The 25874-nt window shown below is 36.3% G+C and overlaps 1 protein-coding gene across 3 annotated transcripts in view; it reads left to right on the forward strand.

Moving 5' to 3' along the window:
• The window catches only part of LOC101899845 (putative uncharacterized protein DDB_G0286901), a 91935-nt gene extending 66268 nt beyond the window's left edge, over positions 1–25667 (forward strand). For 2 of the 3 annotated variants that reach the window (XM_005178303.4, XM_059130920.1), the window contains 3 exons: positions 14838–14969; positions 18419–18841; positions 23602–25667. In XM_005178303.4, the coding sequence (XP_005178360.1) occupies positions 14838–14969; positions 18419–18841; positions 23602–23943 (897 nt within the window). In that variant the 3' untranslated portion in view covers positions 23944–25667. The remainder of the gene's footprint in view (positions 1–14837; positions 14970–18418; positions 18842–23601) is intronic. The other variant, XM_059130921.1, reaches the window with a different exon arrangement.
• Positions 25668–25874: the final 207 nt, after the last annotated feature.

The following is a 25874-nucleotide window of genomic DNA, read 5'->3' on the forward strand; positions in this document are numbered from 1 at the left end:
TCCGATATGACGGTACCTCCCTATATATTTCAAGATTCGAATTTGAATATGGTAATGGCTTATGACAAACAATGCCAATGTAGGTCCACGTCGTATAGACCCCAATATAACGGCTATATTCGGTATTTTTAAAATTTTAACAGAAATTTTTGAGGATTTTATTTTTTGAAAATGTCCAAATTCGTTCCAAATGGTGGAGGGTATTCAAAGTTCGGCCCGGCCGAACTTACTGCTTTTTAAATTGTTTCCTTATGATTTGTAGTTCATCTCCCGACATTACTCATTACCTGGTAATGAGGAATAATTCTTTTGCTTTGCATCTTTTTTGAAGAAATCCCAATTATTTTGAATCTACTGGCAATGCAGAAAGTTGTTTGTTTGCATTACCCTCCAAGTTCTGGGTATTTATCCATTGAAGGCCTCCTACCTTGGAGAGGTTTATCGAATGCTTTCTAAGTAAAATACCTCAGCTATTACTATAGCTTTAATAATATCTATAAAGGCAATTGAATTTAAATTTATGTCAGACTTTTTATCCCCACTGTACGATTCCATGGCTTGTATTATTTACAATAGTTTCCTTGCAATTCAATTGTTCATTCGCCCCGGGGTTTTGAAAATAATTTAAGTAGCGGCACTTAAGTGTGTCAATTGTTGCAAGTGGCATGATCAATTTTATGATCCGTCCACAGAATATGATTGACAGACTTTACAAGCCATCATGAATAGCCGAACGACACAGTTTGTGGCATTTGCGATGTTGGCAGCAAACTAGAACCACAGTGATGTGAACGTTTGACGTGGCATAAACTATTCGGCTGCCGCCACTTCTGTTGCTGCCGCTGCTGCTGCTTCTGCTCCAATCGACGGCGATGATGATGGCAATGATGGCGATGATGTAGAAAAACTAGTTATGCTCCGTTGACGCCGCTGCAAGACATTCGTTTGGCGATGGTGAGGAGACACGATGACCTTGTGTGGTAACCCACATTTTGTTGAACATTCAATGTGGCTGCCATAAATCGCTCGACGCTCCACGACGGCATTCAACGAAAACGTTAGAAACAAACGTTGTTGCAATGCTCGAATGGAATTGAAAAGTGAACATAAGTAGCAATGATTTTTTTTATTATTTTGTCCATTTGATCTAATGTTCGGGGACTTGTGGTAAACTTGAAGTCAAGCTCGAAACTTTGTTTTTTTTTTTTTTTTTTTTGTTACATTGAATTGTTGACGGTAAACAACAAGTTGTGTGCCGCGTGGCTTGTGGAAACACTGGGAGAAAAAAAGTTACACTGTAGTCTTTATACCCACAGCCACATTGGCTAGAGAGGGTATATATCATTTGCTACGGCCAAAATGTGCCTCATCAAAATAACCGTTTTAGAACCTAGGTCTTTTTGGACCAAATCAGTTTCAGGACATTTGGAGTCGATCCGATTCGTCGATTCATCTGTCTGGCTAGATGGTGCACTCACGAAGGGAGTATCCGATTTGGTCCAAACTTGGTACATCGCAATATTATTAATAAACTTATGTTCAGTTCGGAGATGGTGTCGAAGATATTTTACTGCACAGAAATATTTTACTGCACAGAAATATTTTACTGCACAGAAAAAATAATTCGATTTTGCTCCAACTTTGCAAATCCTAATATTTGTATCAGAGCTATGTCAGGTGCGAAAATGGACAATTTCTGTCCACTCCATCAAGTACCTCCCCCGCAATGGGGCAAAATTTTGAATAATTATAACTCTTATAAAATGAGATGTAAGAGTCCGATTACCTACACATTGTACACATCACAATATTTTTATTAACCCAAGTTCTGGTGTGAAGATGGAATATATCGGTCCACTCCTTCTGGTACCTCCCAAAAAAAACTGGTAAAAAATTTGGATATGGAATGAATTAACAACGGATTCCATTTAGATTTAGTACATCTCAATATTTCTATCAACCCAAGATCAACTATAAGAATGGTAGAGATCGGACCATTTCTGCTGATACCTCCCCCACAAAGGGTTTGAGTTTTAAATAACCAAAACGTTCAAAAATTCCGAAATAAGCATCCAGATCTCTTCATATTTCACACATCCCATTATTTCTATTAACACAAGATCTGCTGTGAAGATGGGATATATCGGTCCACTCTTTCTGGTACCTCCCCCCAAAAAAGGTCAAAACTTTGAATATCCATGAAGCTCCTAAAACGCCAAATCAACAACCGATTCCATTTAGACTTGGCACATCTCAATATTTCTATCAACCCAAGATCTGGTATAAGGATGGTAGAGATCGGACCATTTCTTCTGATACCTCCACCACAAACGGTTAAAGTTTTAAATAACCAAAACGTTCAAAAATTCCGAAATAAGCATTCAGGTCTGCTGTGAAGATGGGATATATCGGTTCACTCTTTATGGTACCTCCACCACAAAGGATCAACATTTTAAATATCCATGAACCTCATAAAACGCGAACTTAACATCCGATTCCCTTCAGACTTGGTACATCTCAATATTTCCATCAACACATAATCTGTTGTAAAGATAGTAGAGATCGGACCATTTCTTCTGGAGGAGGTCCACATAAATGTGAATAGATCTTTAGTGTCTCGTACTATCGCTTGGTACCGTGATACTGGTAACGTAGCCCGACATCAAGGAAGTGGGCGGAAGAAAACAGCAACATCAACAGAAATGGTTCGAAAAATGGCTCGTGAGCTGAACATATCGCCGCAATATTCCATTCGGCAAATATTGAAAAATGATCTCGGCATAAAGCCATTGAAATTCCAAAAAGCGCAAGAACTTACTCCGCAACAGAAAGAAAATAGAGACAAAATAGCTAAAGAGTTGCTTCGCTTGACCGAAAGTGGTGAACTGCCGAATTTGGTTTTCTCCGATGAGAAAGCATTCGTTGTCCAGCAGTTTGTAAACAAACAAAATGATCGTGTTTACTTACCAAATGTGCACCTTCAGCTAGCCACCAGAACTCAAGCGTGTGCCATGGTGATGGTGTGGGCCACCATAACAGCTGATGCTCGCTCTCCGCTTGTAATAATCGACCGTGGTATCAGAATCATCAGCGCACCAAAATCTCCGAATACCAATCCGTTGGACCATTGTGTCTGGAGTATTTTGGAAAGCAAGGTTGGCACTAAAAAATACCAAAGTGTCGATCACCTCAAGCAAGTGCTTCGCCGGGAATGGACCAAAATACCGCAGAGCAATATTCGGGCAGCGTGTGACGGATTGGCCATTTGAAGGCCATAATTCATGCCAAAGATGACCAATTCGAACAAATCTAAACTTATTCTAAAATTTGATGCTATTTCCAACGTTTTTGACTTTCATTCAATAAAATTAAAAAAAAAAATGTAAAAATTATGTCGTCTCACCCTCTATACCTGTGAACCCCTTCTGGTACCTTACCCACAAAGGGTCAAAATTCTCAATACTTTTATCTGTCATATGTTGCGAAGCAAGTCAGCGATTCTCTACAACTTGCTATGTCTCAATATTTCTCTCAACCAGAAACCTGAGATCAATATGGAATTTATGATTTCGCATAAAATCTCCTCCAATTTGAAATATATTTTCTCAGTGTACCCCCCTCATTGCAAACTATGCATAAAGTTCATAGAGATTATTTGTGTTTGTAAATTGCCTCAAAACTTATTAAATGTACGCAATTCAATTTCGGTTTTTCTACTCTGCGGCTATAGAATGAAGTAATTTTCCAACAACAACAACAACGAAAATTCCTTCATAATTATAAGCTTGACTTAAGCTGTAAAATTCAGTTTAAGGCAGTCATGAAAATTTAACAAACAAAAAGCGAATAAATAAAAATAAATTGTTGGTTTTTGTTGTTGCTTTCAACAATTGTTGCTGCAACATAGTTTTACAACATTAGCTCTTGAAAGTAATACGAGAATTACATTTATTGGCCAGAGTGGTTTTTTACATGGCTGCCAAAATACCAACAAACCACTTTTTTGTGGAGGTATCAATTTGTTTGTCAAAACAAAGAAAACAGATGTTGACAACCCTTTATTATGGGGCGCGGGAGAACAGTGGTTCCCTTGCAAAGAGAGTCTTAATTTTTTTTTCAAAACTTAGTACAATTTTCCAGCCAAGTTATGCTTTTGTATTAAAAAAATTAGAATTTTATGTATTTTTAGAATTTTAGAAAATTAGAATTTTATTTTTTTATACCCTACACCACATAGTGGTAAGGATATCATGCCTTTGGGCATTTGTTTGTAACATGGAGAAGGAAACGAGATAGACCCATAGTTCCTTTTGGCGATCAACATTTTGAGTAGATTTATGCATGTACGTCCGTCCGTCTGTCCATGGATTTTTATAAACAAAATACAGATCGCATTTATTATTCGATTGAGTTGAAATTTTCTAAATAACATTTATTTGGCTCAAGGACGAACATTATTGAAATTGGTGAAAATCGGTCCAAATTTTGATATAGCTCTCATATATATCTTCATCCGATTTTAGGTTGCTTGTGCAACAAATGGCTAATATCAGTCCAAATGGTGTGAATTTTGCTACATCCGACTGAATGCAGCCTACAAGCATGTGCTTCAAATTTGGTAAAAAGCGGTTCAGATATAGCTATGGCTCCCATATATATGTTTCATCCGATTTTGGTGTTTGAGTCCTTTACATTCGTTATATGCACTCCACAAGACTGATATTTAACACCAGATATCTTATAGAGCTCTGAAATACCTATGCCAAATTTTATCGAGGCCGACTAAGGTTTGAATATATATCCATATATATCCTTAATCCGATTTCAGGTGTTTTGTGCAAATAATGGCTAAAATCAGACCAAATGGAGTGAATTTCGGGACGTACATTTCCATTTGACGGAACTCGGTTCCCATGTAAATTTTTGTAATAAAATCCTTCTCGAAGTGATATCATGCGCCCTATAGCAATGTTATTTGATATAAAAGATAAAAAATTCTCCGTCAGATTTAGTGAAAATCGATTCAGAATTGAATATGGATCCCATATGTTTGTTCCCTCTGAAACCTAATTATTCTGATCTAAAGCCAAATGTTGATAGGTGGTATGATCTACCCCATAAATAAATTATTTTGTTATGGGAGCTCTACTAAATATGTGTAGTGGTGTAGGGTATCATATATATTCCCTTACTAGTTTTAATTCCTTCCACCAATCGAGTATGGAGGGTATATTAAATATTCCGTTTGTAACACCTCAAAATATAAATTTTAGACCCCACAAAGTATATATATTCTTGATCCTTTTATCTGCCTGACCGTGGAAATATCTCTTACTTCCGAACAAAATGTAATAGGTCGATAAAATTAGGTCCATGTTTTGAAAAGAAAATTTAGAAAATAGATTTTTAAAATATATTCTCTGACAAAAAGTCCCTGAAAATCCACGATTCCTATCAGTAAGTCCAAAAAATACAGGATTGCTACCTACAAATATTTGAAACAGCGTTTTAAAATATCTTCAATTGCCTAAGAAAATTTTAGAATTGATTGTTGAATTGGTTGGCAGTCAGGGTCAAATAGAAACCTTTGAAATGGACTGATTTGCACTCGCCCTTTAGGCCACAATTATAATTTGGATCGTCAACGGAAGTCTACCTTAACATTTTAGATTCGTTCCAACAGTCTATGTTAGGCCTTTGTTATATCCTCCACCAAACATGGTATGAAGGGTATATTGAGTTCGTCATTCCGTTTGTAACTCATCGAAATACTTATTTTAGACCCAACAATGTATATATATTCTTGATCAGCTTTCTAAGACGATTTAGCCCTGTTCGGCCGTCCGTCGGTCCATCTGTTGTAATCACGCTACAGTCAAAATGAATAAATATAGGAAGCTATCATTTTGCACAGATCTGTCTTTTATCCGCAGGCAGATCAAGTTCCCGATATTCGGTATTTTGACGATTGTAGAGAAATTTTTCAATGAAATTGTCTGAAAATCCACACAAGAAGATCCTTCTGAGTACTTTACCCAAAGGAAGAGAATTATCCATATAGGTCAGCGATATCGTATATGTAGGTAGTAGGTTGATAAATTTTTACTCAAATGTGTATTACGTCTGCAGGACTTTTGGTATTGAATATGGACCATGTAGGTCCACGTCTTCGTATAGCTCCCATATAACGGTACCTCCTGATATGCGGTATTTTGATGACTTTAGCGACATTAATTACCGGAATTGTTTCAAATTTCACATTTGAAGTTCGTAATGGATACTACAGCCTATGACAGAAAATTGTCTGTGCGGGTCCAGGTCTTCGTATAGCCCACATATAACGGAATCCCCGATATTCGGTATTTTGATGATTTTAGCGACATTATTTACAGGAATTATTTCACATTTTGTATTTGAAGTTCGTAACGGATACTACAGCCTATGTCAGAAAATTGTCTGTTCAGGTCCAGGTTTTATAACCCCGATGGTACCTCCTTATATTCGGTATTTTAATGATTTTAGCTACATTATAAACAGATTTTTTTCACATTTGAATATTGTAATAGCTTGTGACAAAAGTTGCGAATGCGGGTCCACGTCATCGTATAGACCCTAATATACGACTAGATTCGGTATTTTTAAGATTTTAACAGAATTTTTAACGGATTTTATTTTTTTGAAAATTGCCAAATTTTTACCAAATGGTGGGGGGTACTTAAAGTTCGGCCTGGCCGAACTTACAACTTTTTTAATTTTTATTTTATTTTATTTTATTATTTTTTTTTTGAAAATTTTCAAGATCCTTCAAAATGGCGGATGGTATTAAGACTTCGTCCCGGCCGAACTTACTTTTTTTTTACTCTTTGGACTTAAAATACATTTTCGTAACCAGCTCCTTATATTAAGCTTACTTCCACCAACTAAAATCGTATTTGGTATCGTATACCATCCATTCACATAATGACAAATGGTACAGAATACAGTACTTTTAGTACATTTTTACACTTCCTACAACCATCAGCGACCCTCATCGCAAATTTCAGCACCTCGAAATATTCGTCGGAGACCCCAAAAAGTATACATATTTCTTATCAAATAAAAAATTATAAGGCGATTTAGCAATGTCCGTCAATCTGTCGCGCCAAATCACGAAATAGTTCACATTGTTTAATATAGAGATTATGCCAGCTCTTTTGTTATTGAAATTATTGGCCCACGTTTAGATATAGTCCCCATATTGGGTACCTCCAGATTTTTGGTATTTTGGAGGTTTCTGCCACACTTTCCGATCAAATCAGGTGATACTTTACATTTGGGGTTCTTGCGAAAAATGTTCGATTAAGGTCCCCTAATTGGTATGTCCCCCATATAACGGTACTTTCCGATTTTCCTCGCTATTCTAAAGTACTGACTTGGTTCGCAAGTTTTAGGGGGTGGCAGTTATTCATAATGTTGTTCGCTGGTGGGGGAGGTAGCAGAAGGAAAAGTCCACTATATCTCATTGCACCAAATATTAGGATATTCGGAGTTTGAAAAGAATCGGATGCTTATTTCGCTTTTTATTAAATTTAAAAATGTTGACCCGTTTTGTCAAGTAGTGGTCTGTTCTGCATTCCAGATCTAGAGTTGCTAGTAATATTGAAATGGGCGAAATTCGAACTTAATCGGACTCTTATTTGTCATTTTTGGGGGAGGCAGTAGAAGAAGTTTTTCAATATTTACTATTTTTACAACTGACCTAGTGATTTAACATTTTTTTTTTTGGAAAATTTCCACACATCCGAATTCTAAAGTTTTTCAATATTTACTATTTTTACAACTGACCTAGTGATTAAATATTTTTTTTTTTTTTTGGAAAATTTCCACACAACCGAATTCTGAATCACTGTGCAACGATTAACATTTGGTTAATGGTAAATGAGATCAATTATTACATTGACAAATTATGTGACCCAAATTACATTATTTTGAAGCAGAAATAATTCCTATTTTTTATGGAGCACTTCAATAATTTCTACAACCAATAACAAAATTTTTGCATAAAATTCCACAACATGATATGTTACAAATTTTTGCTTCCGCATCGGGCGCCACTAAAAGCGAATTTGTGTCGTATTTTTTTTTTCTTCATCTCTTCGAGATTAATAGATGAAATAATGAATTTGAAACCCCATTAAGCAGAAAACGCCTGCAGCGGGTCACATAATAACTCATTTGCTTGTTAATGAAATCGGCAGCAAAACATGAAAAGAAACACCAAATCATAATAATCTGAAATACTTAACGGAATACCAAAAAAAAAAAAAACAAAACAAGTAAAAAAGCTGTAAGTTCGGCCGGGCCGAACTTTGAATACCCTCCACCAATTGGTACAAATTTGGCAATTTTCAAAAAAAAAAAAAAAATCCGTTAAAAATTCTGTAAAAATCTTAAAAACACGGAATGTAGCCGTATTTTAGGTCCTTACGATGACGTGAACCTGCATAAGCAACTTTGTCACAAGCTATTACAATATTCAAATGCGAAACTTGAAAAAAATCTGTTTGTAATATAACTAAAATCATCAGAATATAGGCAGGTACCATGGGGGCTATAAAACGTGGAGCTGCACAGACAAATTTCTGGCATAGGCTGTAGTATCCATTACGAACTTCAAATACAACATTTGAAATAGTTCCGGTAAATAAAGTCTCTAAAATCATCAAAATACCGAATATCGGAAGGTACCGTTATATGGGGGCTATACGAAGACGTGGATCTACATGGCCCATTTTCTGCCTTAAGCCGAAGTATCTATTACGAACTTCAAATACCAAATTTGAAACAATTCCGGTAAATAATGTCGCTAAAATCATCAAAATACCGAATATCGGGGGGTACCGTTATATGGGGGCTATACGAAGATGTGGACCTATATGGTCCATTTTCTGTCCTAAGCCGTAGTATCTATTACAAACTTCAAATACCAAATAATTCCGGTAAATAATGTCGCTATAATCATCAAAATACCGAATATCGGGGGGTACCGTTATATGGGGGCTATACGAAGACGTGGACCTATATGGTTCATTTTCTGTCCTAAGCTGTAGTATCTATTACAAATTTCAAATACCAAATTTGAAACAATTCCGGTAAATAATGTCGCTAAAATTATTAAAATACCGAATATCGGGAGGTACCGTTATATGGGGGTTATGCGAAGACTTGGACCTACATGGCCCATTTTCAATACCAAAAGTCCTGCAGATATAATACATATTTGAGTAAAATTTTATTAACCTACATCATTTCGTTCGGAAGCTAGAGTGATTTCCAGAGACGGACAGACGGATGGACATCGCTAAATCGACATAGAATTTTATGCTGATCAAGAGCATATATACTCTGTGGGGTCTAAAATGTATATTTCGAGGTGTAACAAACGGAATGACAAACTTAATATACCCTCCATACTATGGTGGAGGGTATAAAAAAAGAGGCATGAACATGAAAAGGTCAAGTGAACCACTGTACCAACCTAACTACCAGCCAGCCAACCAACCTACCTTCCTATCGGTCATTGAAGTGATCGGAGTTTTCTGTTAGAAGGTAGCAAGCCAAAAAAAAACGCCAAGTAAGTATGGCTTCAATTTCAATACTTCTTTTCTAGAGTCGCACTCGAATGCGGAGAAAAAGGAAAAAAATTATTGCTGCTGTCGGTTGCTGCGACGGCTGCGCCTTCGGAGTCAACAACGCCGCCGCACTCGATCTCTGTGCAATTTTCAAATAGAGTTTTTTATTTTCGTTGTGACTTTCTTGTTGTTGTTGTTTCTATTATTGTTTGTTGTTGTTGTATGGAGGTTTCTTCTGTTTTCTACGTACAACCAAGTTTGTACGCCGTCAAGTCTGTCTATCTGCTTCTTATGTTTTCTATTTCTACGGGCGATTATTTTGCAGTGCTTCTTTTCGAAGTCAGAATGTTTTCGGCCATCAATCGGTAAAGTTCGCAAAGTCTTAAGTTGAAGATCAAGACGCGCCGGTATATTCTGTGATCACGTAAAGTGGAGTGTAAAGATAATTTTGCTTAAAACAATAGTAAAAGCTAAACCAAACAAAGAATAAAAAGGGAACTCCTTAAGTTCTAAAGCTGCGCACACTCACCTCAGCTCAACGTGAACGTACTTCAAACTTGCAGCATCATCGTCATTAGCCTCCCTCACAACTCACACTTGCTCACACCGCTCAACCCACTTCAATTTCAAGTGGTCCACACACAAAAGAGAGACACTTAATTCTGTAACTAGAATGGGCACACGAGCAATCAACGAACCAATCTAACACCTTTCGAATTTCTCCAGCCACCACCCCCTCCCCCCCAAACAAAAAAATAAAACACTTTCGATATCCAAAAAAAAGATAGACAAAGAAATCCATTAAAATTTGCTACCGAATCAGTTTCAGCTGGGCTATAATACCAAGCCCCAAGCCAAAATACAGTGACGGGAAACGCTTACAAAAACAACAAATAATGAGCTTGACTTTGTGATCGCTTGATGCTCGCTGGAGTCTTGTGTTACAAACGAACAATGAAAACAATAAACTTACAAATCATCAAAAAATAAAAAGGAAAAACAACAAAAACAAAAATTAATGTTTCTTTCTTGAAGCCAGCACCAAACGCTTGTAAGCTTCTAACTTCTTTTTGCTGCCACGAACCCGCATTTGGCCAAGATCAATGTGGCATTTAACTTAAGTGAACCCGGGTCTTCAGTGTTCTCATCGTTGTCGCTGTCGTCTTCGTCGTCATCGGTCTCTCTTATGTGTTGTGTTGTGTTTTGTTTTGTTTTAATGGATTGCGGTCAATTATAAACGTTTGTTGCTGTTTCACCTCTGTGGCATTGTAACATTCCCCTTTGGCCCATTAACCACATAGGCCATCTGTAGATTGTAGCCAGCCTGTGTACCTGCTTCTTTTTTTACATCAACATGAGTATCAGTAATGACGTATGTATTTATGTTTTTAATTCGCTTGTGGTATGTTCTCAAAGATTTGTAGATTTTTTTTTAACTTAATATGGTATACACTCGAAGAAAAATGTAAGATAATGACTTATTGGAAAAATATAATTTCGGAGAACCCAACGGGTAAAAATGAATTTTTATTGACATATTCTTATGCCGACATGACATAGAATCTTATGCCAATCAAGAATATATATATAAGCCCCACAAGGTATATATATTCTTGATCGGCATAAGATCCTATGTCAATTTAGCCATGTACGTCCGTCTGTGGAAATCACTTGAACTTCCGAACGGAATGAAGTATTGGGAATAAAATTTCACTCAAATGAATTTTAGATCCGTAGAATTTTTGGAATTGAAAATTTGGAACAGAAAACAGAAAACATTCTTGCAAAGAACCAAATTTTATTACAGATCGCATATAACGAAATCTCTCGATATTCGGTATTTACATGAGTTAAGACACATTTTTTTAACGGAATTTTCCAAAGTTAACATTTGAAATTGGCATGTACTTGCCTATCCAGATCCAAATTTTCATATATACCGTGTATAACAGTACTCCGCGATATTCGGTATTTATATGATCTTTGGTGTATTTTAAATAGCATTTTTCCGTGTCTATCCCTTAGTCCCCCCGAGAAAACGATAATCTATCTGTCTACAAATAATAAGCTAAATAGGTTTGCTAAACATAAAGTATTTTGAAATGCTTATTTCTTCTATTAAAAGAAAAGATTCTACAAATCTTCAAAAAAAAAAAAAGAGACAATTTTCTAAATGTCTACGATATATAAAGGTCTTTGATGGATGCAAAACATTCATAATTCTCCCAGCCAAATTATTATTATTTTTTTTTCCAAAAAAAAATTTTCACTTCATAGAAGATTTACAGATTTTCTTCCCTCTACAAGCTAGAGTAACGAATTTGGTCTATGGGGCATAAGAAGCCTGAGAGGCCCTTAAGAAAGTCGGCTATTCTTTATGTATCGTAGACATCTAGAAATATGTCAGAATATTATCATATTGAAAGTACCCGACCTCCTACTGCATCGGTACATAGACAAAAAGTGAGATTTTTAAGCAAAATTTTCTTAAAAATATTTAAAAATTTACAATTTCGAGGAGGGCCCGGGCACATCCCAAAGTCAAATTATTTAACGGTAAGACGGGTTCCTTAAGGAATATTTCAAATTCAATACCTTCAAGAGTTTTTCGTTAACAGAAACCGTCCATTGGATCTTCTACAGGCCAATGATTTTCAACTAATCCTCCACATACCTCAAACTTTTTACGAGACTCCTATGGACCAAATTCCTATTACAGATTGTCTACATAAAAATCTTTCATTTGGCATAGTAAGGACAGGAGGTCACCATAGGTGATTACTGGAAGATTTTAAATGCATAATTCATCTAGAGAAACATTTTGGCACCCAAAATGGAAGGAAAAAAGTCTATTTTGGTAAATCGACCTGCAGATCTTCCAAAGACAAAATACCTCCAACAGTTTCTAAAAAACAACAATCTTGTGACACGTTTTGTCACCGTGGAAAGACTGCAACAGGTCTTCTATAGAAAAAATAAGTTTGAAAGGTCGCCAAGAGTTAACTGTTCATGTAAAGAGAAAAGATAACAAACATCTTAAGACGCAGGAGAACATTACAAACCCTTCTATTGAAAGAAGACTTTCTGCAGGTTTATATAAAAAGAGGAACTTAACAGGCCTTCTGCAGACTAAAGACTTCATCAGTTGTTTTTGGCAGTAAACCTTCTGTATGAATTCTCTGGAGAGAGGCACATTCCACGCGGTTTTTGAAATGAGAAGACACCATGTTGTTAATAGACCCGAAACATTCATAAGATGTTCCAAGGAGAGATTATTTCAGCTGGCCTTCTAACGACGATAGACCTGTAAATCTTCTATCGATACAAGATCTTTAGCAGAATATTAACAGACAGTTTTCTTTTTAAAAGACTTCTGTAGAAAAAGAACATTTGACAGGTATTCTATAGAGTGCAGACATTCAAAATGACTTCTATAAAGAGAACACCCTAAAGAGGTCTTCTATCCACAGTAAGCCTGAGGTATTCTATGGCAGTAATACATTGAAGACTGTATTCTTTCACATAAATTATATAGAAAGAAAACAGGTCTTCTTCCCAGAGACAGGACAAACTCAACATTAGACCTTCTACAAGTTGTCTATAGTCTGAAGCGTCTCTATGGGTCGTCTATAGACAGAAGACCTTTAACAGGTGTTCCATGGTACCTGCAACATATTTTCTTTTGCAAACACCTTCAACAGATTTTTGATGTATAAACAACTTCCCATAGAATGTAGATCAAAGACATTGAAAAGATCGTTTATTGAGGTAGACACTCAACAACACTTCTATATACAGAGCAATTTTTACAGGACAAAAATGCGCCTTATCGAATAACGGTTTTAGACCCTAGATCTCTTTGGACCAAATCCGTTTCAGAACATTTGGAGTCGATCTTGCGACGTCCGTCCGTTCGTCTGTCTGGCTGGTGCGCAGGATAACTCTCGAAGGGAGTATCCGATTTGGTCCAAACTTGGTACATCCTAATATTTTTGTCAAACTTAGATCGAGTTCGGAGATGGGCAATATCGGACCACTCCTTCTGGTACCTCCCACACAAAAGGTTGAAATTTTCAAAAAAGTATATTTTTTTTCACAGAAAGAGAAAGGATAATCCAATTTTGCTTCAACTTTGCAAATCCTAATATTTGCGTCAGTGCTAGGTCATGTGTGAAAATGGACTATATCGATCCATCCCATCAAGTACCTCCCCCACAAATGGTCAAAATTTTGAATAATTACAACTCTCATAAAATGTGATGTAAAAGTCCGATTGTCTTCAAATTTCACATATCCCAATTTTTATGTTAACCCAAGTTCTGGTGTTATACTGGAAAATATCGATCCACTCCTTCTGGTACCTCCACCACAAATGGTCGAAATTTTCAAAAAATTAAATTTTTTGCACAGAAAGAGAATCTATAATCCGATTTTGCTCCAATTTTGCAAATCCTAATATTTGCGTCAGTGCTATGTCAATATCGGTCAACTCGTTCTGGTACCTCCCAAACGCTCAAAATGCTGAATATCCATGAAGTTCATAAAACGCTAAATTAACATCCGATTGCATTCCAGATATGGTACATCTCAATATTTCCATCAACACAAGATCTGTTTTAAAGATGGTAAAGATCGGACCATTGCTCTTGCACCTGCTCCACATAGGGTTCAAGATTTTGAAAAATAAAACGCTTAAAGAATATTTCACAAATGCCAACCCCTTCTGGTACCTGACCCACAAAGGGACACAATTTCCAATACTTTTGCCTGTCATAAATTGCGAAACAACTCAGCAATTCTTTACAACTTGCTATATCTCAATATATGTCTCTCAACCAGAATCCTGAGATGAGCATAGAATCTAAGATTTGTTCGATTTTCTTATACATTTATAATAATACTTATATCATATTTATTTAGGTCCGATATGAAATGGACAATATTGATCCATTCTTTCAAAACCCACTACATAGATTGTCAAGAGTTTAAAAATTCATAACAGAAGCCAAAATATTTTTAAATAATCGAACATTGGCTTAGAGTATACATACTTTTTTACTTGTTTTTATATCATAGAAAATCTCACCTACATATGTTCGTTTGTATGTTCGCATATTTTGTCTACTATTCCCCATTACCGACCCTGTTGCATGACACTACATTTCCCCTGTACACATATATCTTCTTTTGCCTTATCTCCTCTTCTTCTTCTCGTTTTCTTTGCAGATAATTATCACAGCCATGGATCGGTTTGTTTGGTTTGTTTTATTGGTGGTCTTCTCGCATCTGGTCACCGAATTCACACGTGTCACCGGTTATTCGAGGGGCCAGCGCCATGACGCGGTCATGGTAAACGACGTAAGTAAGTAAATGTTGTGTCATTGTCGTTTATTTGTTATTGTAGTCTTTTTGTATTTGGGATGTGGTTTGCAGGGGCGACGAGGGGTCTTGAGAGGGGTGACGAGGGTCTTCGATGTTGCACTGCAATGCATTTCGTTGTTGCATTTTGTTATTTGCTTTAGTTGTTTAAGTTTAGTTTGTGTTACATTGTGGCGGTGTTGGTGGCACGAATGACTGGCTCCAGTTTCGGATGTCATACCATTCTGACCCAGTCATTCACTGCACTCCACTCAGTCTCGCAGTCAGCCAGTCACTCCGTCATTTTGATCAGTTAGCATATCGAACTGTGCAAAAGCAAACATCGATTTGCCCATGAATTGCTGGCATGAATTGTTCAAATATTTGTTCATTGCACTTGAAACGAAGATGAATGGTTTCGCAGAGATGGCGGATTTGGTGTTGGAATCAATTGGTGTTGGCGTTGTTGCAATTGCACACCACAAAGACGACATTTATGATTTATGGCATACATATGTACCTCAATGCACATACACACATTGGTTGGTTTATTTAGATGGATGGATGGTTCTTGGTAAAGAATATTTAAAGTCAATATTGAGAGTGATCTTGAAAGAGAACAATAAAGAATAGTAAATTTATAGAACGTCAGAAGAGAACAAAAGAAAGGTCATGTGTAGGAACAATGCTATGAAAACTTATATAAAACATCAATAGGGTCTTCTGTCTAGAGAAGACTTGTTAGAGGTTCTTTCTGTATAGAAGACCTGTTTAAGGTCTTCTCCAAAAAGAGGACATTTTTATGGTCCGCTTTAAATAGAAGAGCTGTTAAAGGTCTTCTTTTAATAGAAAGTCATTTAAAGGCATTCTCTTTATAGAGGAACTGTTAAAGGTCCCCTGTTAATAGATGATCTGTTGAAGGTCTTTAGAGAACCTGCTAAGGCTCTTATGTTAATAGAAGGCTTCCTAAAGGTCGTTTTTCAATAATTGGCCTGCTAATGGTCATCTATCAATAGAAGACCTGTTAAAGCTCTTCTGTCAATAGAAGATCTGTTCAACGTCTTCTGTCAATAGATAACTTGTTGAAGGTCTTCTGTTAATGGAAGGTCTGTTAAAGGTCTTCTGTTAATAAAAGGCCTCTTAAAGATATTCAAACTATAGAAGACCTAATTAAACTATAGAGGACCCACTAAGGCTATTTAAAATATAGAAGATCTGTAAAACACCATCTGTCTAGAGAAGGCCTGTTAAAGGTATTTTGTCTAGAAATTACCCGTTAAAGGACTTCTGGCTATAGAAGATCTGTTAAAGGTCTTCGGTCCATAAAAGGTCTATTAAAGAGCTTCTATCTGTAGAAGACTTGTTAAGGGTCTTCGGTCCATAGAAGACCTCTTAGGGGTCTTCTGTCCTTTTAAAGGTCTTCGGTCCATATAAGACCTCTTTAGGGTCTTCGGTGTATAGAAGACCTTTTAAGGGTCTTCGGTGTATAGAAGACATTTTACGGGCCTTCTGACTATATAAGACTTGTTAAAGGTTTTCTGTCTAGATAAGACCGGTTAATGGTCTTCTGTCTACAAAAAAACTTGATGACGGTATTCTTTCTCTCTAGAAGACATGTTGTTGGACTTCTATTTTTAAGAACATCGGATGAAGGTGTTCTATCTCTAGAAAACCTGTCTTCTCCCTGCGAAACACCTGTTGAAGGTCTTCTGTCTCTAGAAGACTTGTTGAAGGTCTTCTGCCTCTAGACGACCTGTTGAAGGTCTTCTTTCTTTAGAAGACCTGCTGAAGGTCATCTGTCTCAGGAAGTCCTGTTGAATGTATTCTGTTGAAGGCCTTCTTTATCTTGAAGACCTGTTAAAAGTCTTCTCACTCTAGAAGACCTTTTAAAGGTCTTCTCTATATCTCTCCTTCCCTCTCTAGAAGACCTGTTGAAGGTCTTCTGTCTCTGTAAGATCTTCTCTATAGAAGACCTGTTGAAGATCTTCTATTTTTAGAATACCTGTTGAAGGTCTTCTCTTTAGAAGACGTTTTGAAGGTCTTCTCTCTCTCTCTAGAAGACCTGTTGAAGGTCTTCTGTCTCTGTAAGACCCGTTGAAGGTCTTCTCTCTAGAAGACCTGTTGAAGGTCTTCTGTCTCAGGAAGTCCTGTTGAATGTCTTTTGTCTCTACAAGACTTTCTTGAAGAAATGCTGTCTCTGTAAGACCCTATAGCAGACCTGCTGAAGATCTTCTGTCTCTGGCAGACCTGTTGAATGTCTTCTCTTTCTAGAAGACCTGTTGAAGGTCTTCTCTCTTTAGAAGACCTTTTGAAGGTCTTCTCTCTGTCTCTAGAAGACTTGTTGTATGTCATCTGTCTCTGTAAGACCCGATTAAGGTCTCCTCTCTAGAATTCCTGTTGAAGATCTTCTATCTCTAGAAGACCTGTTGAAGGTCTTCTCCCTCTAGAAGACCTGTTGAAGGTCTTCTGCCTCTAGAAGACCTCTTGGAGGTCCTTTCTTAAAGAAGGCCTGTTGAGGGTCTTCTGTCTCTAGAATGCCTGTTCTCTCCCTCTCTCTCTCTCTCTCTCTCTCTCCCTCTAAAGGACCTGTAAAAAGCCTTCTGTCCATAGAAGACCTATTAAAGCTCTTCTGTCAACCTTTAAAAAGACTTCGGCAAATAAAACGCCTGTTAAATGTTTTCTCTCTAAAGAAGACTGGTTTAGGGTATTTTTCCATAGAAACTCTAAAACAAGATCTATCTTTGGAAGATCTTTAAGAGGCCTTCAACCTATATTAGTCTTTGATAAAATCCTCCTGCAAGACGAATTATTTTACATAATCTTACATGATTTTTCCCGATTCATAAACATTGTCCTCCGCACATGTTTTCTCTCTAAAGAAGACTGGTTTAGGGTATTTTTCCATAGAAACTCTAAAACAAGATCTATCTTTGGAAGATCTTTAAGAGGCCTTCAACCAATATTAGTCTTTAATAGAATCCTCCTGCAAGACGAATTATTTTACATAATCTTACATGATTTTTCCCGATTCATAAACATTGTCCTCCGCACAATTTGTGCTTGAATGAAATTCCATCATTAGAAGCCCCAAAAATAGTTTTGGCACATTAACAATTTTCGAAAATTACCTCCCATTTCATGGACAATTTACGATTGTTAATTGCATTGCTTGGCATGTTCCTAACCACTGACAATTCAAAAGTTTTCTACAAAATTAGAATCAATGAAAATAAAAATACATTCATCAGCACCGCAACCTAACCACCACAGCACTATCATCATCCTCACCAATCACTCGCTCCAGCAATTGACCGCAAATGGGCCACATCAATTGAATCTGTAATTATTTTGTGTTTTTGCAAATAATCATGTTATTGCTTTTGTTGTTTCCAACTAATTGTTGAACATGCTTTTTATATCGCCATTTTCATTTCCATTTCTAATTCCAGTCATCGTCAACACAACCGATAAGAGTACAGAATCTCCTCCAGTATCCTGGTCAGGAATATGGACAGTACGCGCCGCGAAACCCGTCATATTACAACAACGCCAACAATCAATACAACAATTACGACAATAGCAATGTCAATGGTGCCAATAGCAACAGTAACAGCAACAACAACAATAATTTCTTTAGTTATATGTTTAGTGGCTTTTTTAATGCAAATGGCAACAGCAACAACAACAACAGAGATAAGGACAATAGTCTCGGCAACAACAACAACAATGTTTATGTGAACAACAACAATGATAACTATGGTGCGGGGGGCTATAATACCCCCAACAATGCCCAGATTGGAGTTGGACCCATCCAGGAAGGTGTCCGCACCGTGGGCGGCATGATTCGGCCCATCATCGATAGCATTTTTGATGTGAGTATTTTATTTTTATGGATTTAAAAAAAATGTATTTTATAATTTCAAATTAATGTCGGAATATTTTCAAAAAAAAAAACCTAAACAAAACTGCAGTAGGCATTGAGTTTTTCACGGTTTTCAGAAGTAGGAAAAATACTTATTTTATACTAGTAAATGCCAGGGAAATCCATCTTAAAATTTCAGATTCATTCCAACAGTTCGTATTCCTACTCAAAATGCCCAAATTGTTCAGTTCTACAAAATTTTTAATCAAAACTTCACATATCGTACTAGATTTTCAGACCTTCAAGTTTTTCCTCTTTCAGAGAGATAAATAGTAAACTGCTCACCTTTTACAGCAAAAAGTCTTAAAAATCTTACAGTTTGAAGTTTAGCGAGGACGATATTTGTAACAATTGCACCATGGACCAATTTTTCTGGTTTTTTTTTCCCATATGTCGTCCCTAGAAACCTACAACTCATTTGCAAGACCGCCACCAGATCTCAATCCCAGACACCAACCGAGACCTCAATATCAACTTTCTGCATTACAGCTCTAAGCCAAGGTGGTCAGGGTATTATGCCTTTGTGCATTTGTTTGTAACAGGCAAAAGGAAACGAGATAGACCCATAGTTCCTTTTCATGATCTGCATAGAATCACTTTTTGAGTTGATTTATGCATGTCAGTCCGTCTGTCCGCTCGTCCGTATGTCCATGTATTCTTGTGAACAAAATGCAGGTCGCATTTATTATCCGATTGAGATGAAATTTGTTTGGTCCAAGGACGAACCCTATTGAAACTGGAGATAATCGGTAAAAATTTAGATATAGCTCCCTTAGATATCTTCGTCCGATTTGCCTTTTATTGTGCACCAAACGTGTAATATCAGCCCGAATAGTATGGAATTTTGCACATACAACCAAATTAGGCCTGAAAATAAGTAAGCCAAATTTTATCGAAATCGGTTCAGATATAGCTATAGCTCCCATATATATTTTTCATCCTATTTTTTATTTTTGTCCTCCGCAGCCGTAATATGCACTCTGTAACAACAATATTTGAGGAAATATATCAAATGCAGCTCAGAAATACCTTTGCTAAATTTTATCGAGATCGGTTCAGATTTGGATATAGCTCCCATATATAACTTCGTCCGATTTACCATTTATTGTGCACCAAACGTCTAATATTTGTCAATTCCAGATACCAACGTAGACCTCTCTCAACCACAGACACCAACAGTGACGTCCATATCAAATTTCAGGATTCTAGCTCCATTCCTTTATCCAATTCCAAATTTGGTACTATTTAGTACTTTTCGTACAATTATAGTACACATTTCTAAAACCACCAACATATCTAAATACGGCAGATCAAGGATGACCTCAATATCAATTTTTAGGATTCAAGCTCTATTCCTTCACCCAATTCCAAATTTAATACTATTTAGTACTTTTCACACAATAATAATACACGCTTCCAATACCATCGCCATATCTTACGACAGTGACATCCATATCATTACCGCAGTGGCAAATTTAGTACTATTTGGCACTATTCGTACAATTATAGTACACATTTCCAAAACCACCTATTTATCTAAATTCCAGATACCAATATAGACCCCCTTCAACCACAAAAACCAATAGTGACGTCCATATTACATGTCAGGATTTTAGATGTATTCCTTTATCCAATTCCAAATTTCGTGCTATTTAATACTTTTCGTACAATTATAGTATATATTTCCTAAACCACCACCTTATCTCAAGTCCAGATACCAACTGAGATTTCAGGATTTCAGATCTATGCCTTCTCCCAATATAACATTTAGTACTATTTAGTACTTTTTGCACAATTATAATACACACTTCCCATACCACCTTCATAGCTTAACGGCAGTGATATTCATATCTAAGCCCCAGTGACATTTATATCAAATTTCAGGATTTCAGCTGTATCTCTTCTTTTAATACCAAATTTATTACTATTTGGCACTATTCGTACAATTATAGTACATATTTTCAAAACCACCTCCATATCTCAATTCCAGATATCAACTGAGACCTCTATGTCAAATTTGAGCCCTGTACTTCAACTAATACCAAATTTAGTACAATTTAGTACTTCTCGTGCATATATATAGTACGCATATTTAAAACCAATTCCCTCTTTTAACAACGGACACCAACAGTGGCATCCATTTAAAATTTCAGGATCCTTCACCCAATGCCAAATTTGTACTATTTAGAACTTTTCGTATAAATATAGGATGATTTTCGATTGATAGATATTCCAAGGTCTTCTATGAATAACAAATCCTACCAAGGTCTTTTATGAATGGTACCATATTTAGAACTTTTAGTATTTTTCGTACTAAGTACCTCCAAGTCCACCTTAAATCCCAAACTTTTACACTTACAATGACCCTAATGACAAATTTAATATTTCAAAAAAAAAAATATATCCGTTTATCCAATACCAAATTTTGTACCATTCCGTACCTTTCGTGAACGATATACTTGGAATTTCCGAATATATCCGCTTATTTGATCCTCTAATCATACTAATAACAAAATGCACAATTTCAGCTATTTACCAAATTTAGTATCACTTGGTACTTTTCGATTACTTTATGGTAAGAATTTCCAAATATCGTTCCTTCTCTGAACGCTGCAATTTCGTGGAGATCTCTTCTAACAATATTCGCATATTCTTTCCAATCACTATATGCTAAACTTTGTACTAAACATTTAGTACTTATCGTACACTGTATACTAAGCATTTCCAAATTCTCCATTTCCTTTACACTCACAGTTATCCTGACACCGAAATACATAATTCTAGTTTTATATCTACTATCAATGCCTAATTTGGCACCATTTAGTGCGATTGGCATATTTAAGCACCCATTATGGTAGTGGTACGTACGAGTTTCTAAAAAATATTTGTGGAGCGTGTATCCTTCACCCCATCAGGGACCCAGATTCCAAATTTCATTCCACCTATATCTGTATGACAAATACAAAATTTGGTACAATTTAGTACTTTTCGTATATTTTTGGTAAGCCTTACCCCACCCACCAGCAGTGACCGCTAACCAATGAACCCATCTAAAACTGAGCTCGTACATTTTACAAGGAGGCGGAAAATCCCAGATTTTTCGCTATCAATGCTGGATGGTGTTATGCTAAGCCTGTCTTCGGAAGCCAAGTATCTCGGTACCGTCCTAGACTAGAAATTAAACTGGAAGAGGAAAATCGAGGAGCGAGCGAAGATGGACTAAATTGCACTTTACTCTTGCAAAAACTCTATAGGAAAGAGCTGGGGACTTAAGACTAATATAATCAAATATTTATATGAGCCAGTCGTCCGGCCAATCCTAACTTATGGAGTGCTAGTTTGGTGGCACTCCTTAGGGGAAACTACCTTCAGCAATAGCATTGATAATTCCAAAGAGTTGCATCGCTACTAATTACAGGCTCCACTTAAACCCTTAAGTCTATTTGTAGAGGAACAAGCTGATAGGTGTGCCCTGCGACTCAATGAACTGGGACAATGGCGGAGTCAATCCTTTGGACACTCCGTCATTCTCAAGTATGTGGAGAACATAGGAAATCAGGCTATAGCCAGTGATTATATATGTCACCAAGGCAAAGCTTTGAATTACTTGATATCCAAATATACCTAACAGAGACGCCTGGACCCGCAACATTCCACCTTTTAACTGTATAGCTGTCTATACTATGGGTCAAACATGGAAAGTGGAACGGGAGCTGGAGTCTTCTGTGAAAGCCTGTGTATCCCAAGATCCTTCAAACTCAACAACAACTGCTGGATGGGTCGGTGACTATAAATGTCGATAGTCAAGCGGCCCTGAAGGATCTAAATTCTTTTACATTCAAATCTAAATCCAGAACTAATTGCAGGAATGCTCTGGAAAAGGTTAAATCGTTTGTCAAACTCCCAAACACAATTTGTACCAAATTACGTACCGTTTAGTACAATTTTTAAATTTAGTACACATTTCGAAAATCTGTTCTTATATTAACCCCATTTCCCAAATTTAATACTCATATCAAATGACGAGACTCATTCCATTCACATAATACGAAATAGTACCGAATTTAGTATTTTTTTGTACTTTTAGTACATTTATAGTGAGAATGTCCAAAAAAAACCTTTCACGCATATATCTCACTCACCACATTTCAAATTTCTGAATGCTAGCTCTGTACGTTTGTCTAATATAGACGATTCAATTATTAGTACCTTTTAGTACTTTTAGTACAATTTATGATCACGCCTCAACGTTTATTGTACATTTGCCTATTGTTATTGTCAATTTTGTTAACGCTTACCAAAAATTAAACGGTCAGAGTTCCCCTCCTCATTCCTACATCCATTTGCCCACTATGGTGTTGGGAAGAGATACTTCCTCTAAATTATGTAAATGTTCAATTTTTTTTTTTTTTTGCTTCAATGCGGAATTTGCAAAAACATCTTTAAACAATTATCAAATTCAATTTTATTAATATTATGTTATTATTTCCAATGGCATGACGATTTTAATAATTTTAATGCCACAACGCCAGTTCGTCTTCTTCCTCATCATCATCCTCATCTCCCCATCTTCCTTGTTATTTTCATTGAAGTTTGCCAATTTTTAATTAAAAATCATAAAGACATTCAAAAGCCATTAAATCGTTGTTGTTTTTGTTGCTATTGTTTTCTTTTCATTTTCGTTTTCATTTTCAATTTCTTCTTTTGCAGATACCCATTTCAACGCTGCGTGCAGTCAATAATTTGGTTGGACGCTTAACAGGCAGTTATCAAATCAAATTGCCATTCCAACAACAGCAACAACAGCAGCAGCATCAGTCTCCCCCACACCAAGCCCACCAGCAACAGCAATACTCACCATCATTACCATTCCTGCCATCCTTTCCATTTTTCGCCGAACCCACACCAACCCCAGCGTCATCGCCTTATTATGGCGTTCAAAAGTCGGCAAATGCCCAGCCGAAAAGTGAAATTGAAGTCTTGAAGAGAATTCGACAAATCGGCAGTGGTAACCAGCAGCAACAAAAACCAACAACAAATGCAAGCCTTTAGAAACAAAAAACAACAACTGTGTGGTTTTCCTAAGCATCACCAACACCTGCTTAGCATGAAATATTTTGTTTGCAAAAAATCCAAAAAAAAAAAGACTGAAGATGTTTTCAAAAGTTGTTCGGGGAGGCAGCAGCTGTAATTGCTTGGATCCTGTCCGGCGGACTTGAACTGAACGTGGAAGAGGTGAAAGGAAAAAGAAGTATTTGTTATCATTAGAGTTTAATTAAATCGTATTTTAATTGATTCTACGTTTTTTTGTTGGTTCCACCTATTCCTATGCTTTATTTATTTATATAGGTTTTTTCTCAGCCACCACTTCCTCTATTTTTGTTGCTCCTTCCAAGACCATCAAGAAGAGGGAGGGTAGAAGGTACATCACCTGAACAAATATTTTTTCCAAAGAACGGTTTAATGAAAAATCACGCACATAAATAAATATATATGTAAATTGCTGTGCAGGGCTGCAAATCCAATGGAATTTAGAGGAAAGCAAGAATGGAGAACCTTCTCATACCGAAAATATGAATTGAAAATCAAGCAGAAAAGGAAAACAAATAAGGACCAATTAACATAAACAATGTAGGAAAAAATTTTTCCTATGCAAAGCTTCAAAAGAACTGAAAAAGGTCATCCATGTATTAGAAGAAGTCAGAAAGGTCTTCGAATTTATAGAGCTGAAGAAACTCCTCTATGCAGTAAAAGCCATAAAAAGTCTTCTATTTATAGAAAATCTATAGAAGCTCATATACCTCAAACAATTGGTAAAAGCTTTTCTATCTATACACGGGCTTAAAAAGTCCTATCTTTAAAAATGAAGTAAGCCTACTCCTATAATAGAATTGCGGTAAAAGCTATATACAAAAGGTAAAAGAATCACACAACTGCGGAACGTCTTCTAAATAGCGGAGCCAGGGAAGCTCTTTTGTGTCCCAAAGGCTAAAATGAACTGAAAAAGCTCACTTCTGCAGAAGAATTGCAAAAGCCCTTCTTTCTAAATAAGTACTACCAAATGTCGCAGAAGAAGAACACTGGGCATTCTTCTCTCAATAGAAATATTGTAAAAGCTTTTTTGTACTTAAAAGGCATATAAAAGCTCTTTTATATTAAAAAAATACGAAAAAAGGTTTGATATCTACAGAAAAGCTACTTCTGTCAATAACAGCAATTATATTAATAAAACAGTTTTAAGAACTTTTTCTCTACAGAAGAGCTTCAAAAGCTTTTATATCCATAGAAGAACGATAAAAGCTCTTCTATCAAGAGAAAAGCCGCAAAACCTTCAAAAGTCTCTCGGGAATCATAAAAGCTCTACTATCAATAGAAAAACATTAAAACCTTCAAAGATCTATCTATAGAAGGATTTTAAAAGTTCTTTCCTATAAAAGTTGAAAAAAAAAACTCTTAAATTTAAAAAAGACCTGTAATAGATCATTTGCTGTTTTCCGGAGCTTAAAAAGCTCCGATTTATAAGCGAGTACTAAAAGCTTTTCCGTCCGTAAAAAAACAACCAGACTCCTGTTTTTTTATACAAAAACTGCAAAAACATGAATCCCAACAAAAGAGCTTTAAAAGCTCTTCTATCCAAGAAAGCTCTGCAAATTCTCGTCCAATTACAGAATAGCTTTAAAACGTTTTCTATCTAAAGAAATTGTATAAAGACTCGTCTTTTTGTAGAAGAAATTCTAAAGCGGCATTTCATTTGAAGAGTAACTGTAAATTTTTCAATTCTGTAGCACATGTGTGTACATGTAAAAGCTCTTCAATAAAAACAAAACGATCTGAAACTACCTTATCTATAAACGAATCATAAAAGCTCTACTATATAAGAGCTTTAAAACTCTACTATCTATAGCAGAGCTGTAAAAGCTTGTCAATACACAAATAAAATATCAAAGCAGAGCTTTTGTCGTTCTTCTATATATATGCTTATA

The sequence above is a fragment of the Musca domestica genome, unplaced genomic scaffold (genome assembly GCF_030504385.1).
Source record: "Musca domestica strain aabys unplaced genomic scaffold, Musca_domestica.polishedcontigs.V.1.1 8, whole genome shotgun sequence".
In the NCBI taxonomy this organism is placed as follows: Eukaryota; Metazoa; Arthropoda; class Insecta; order Diptera; family Muscidae; genus Musca; species Musca domestica.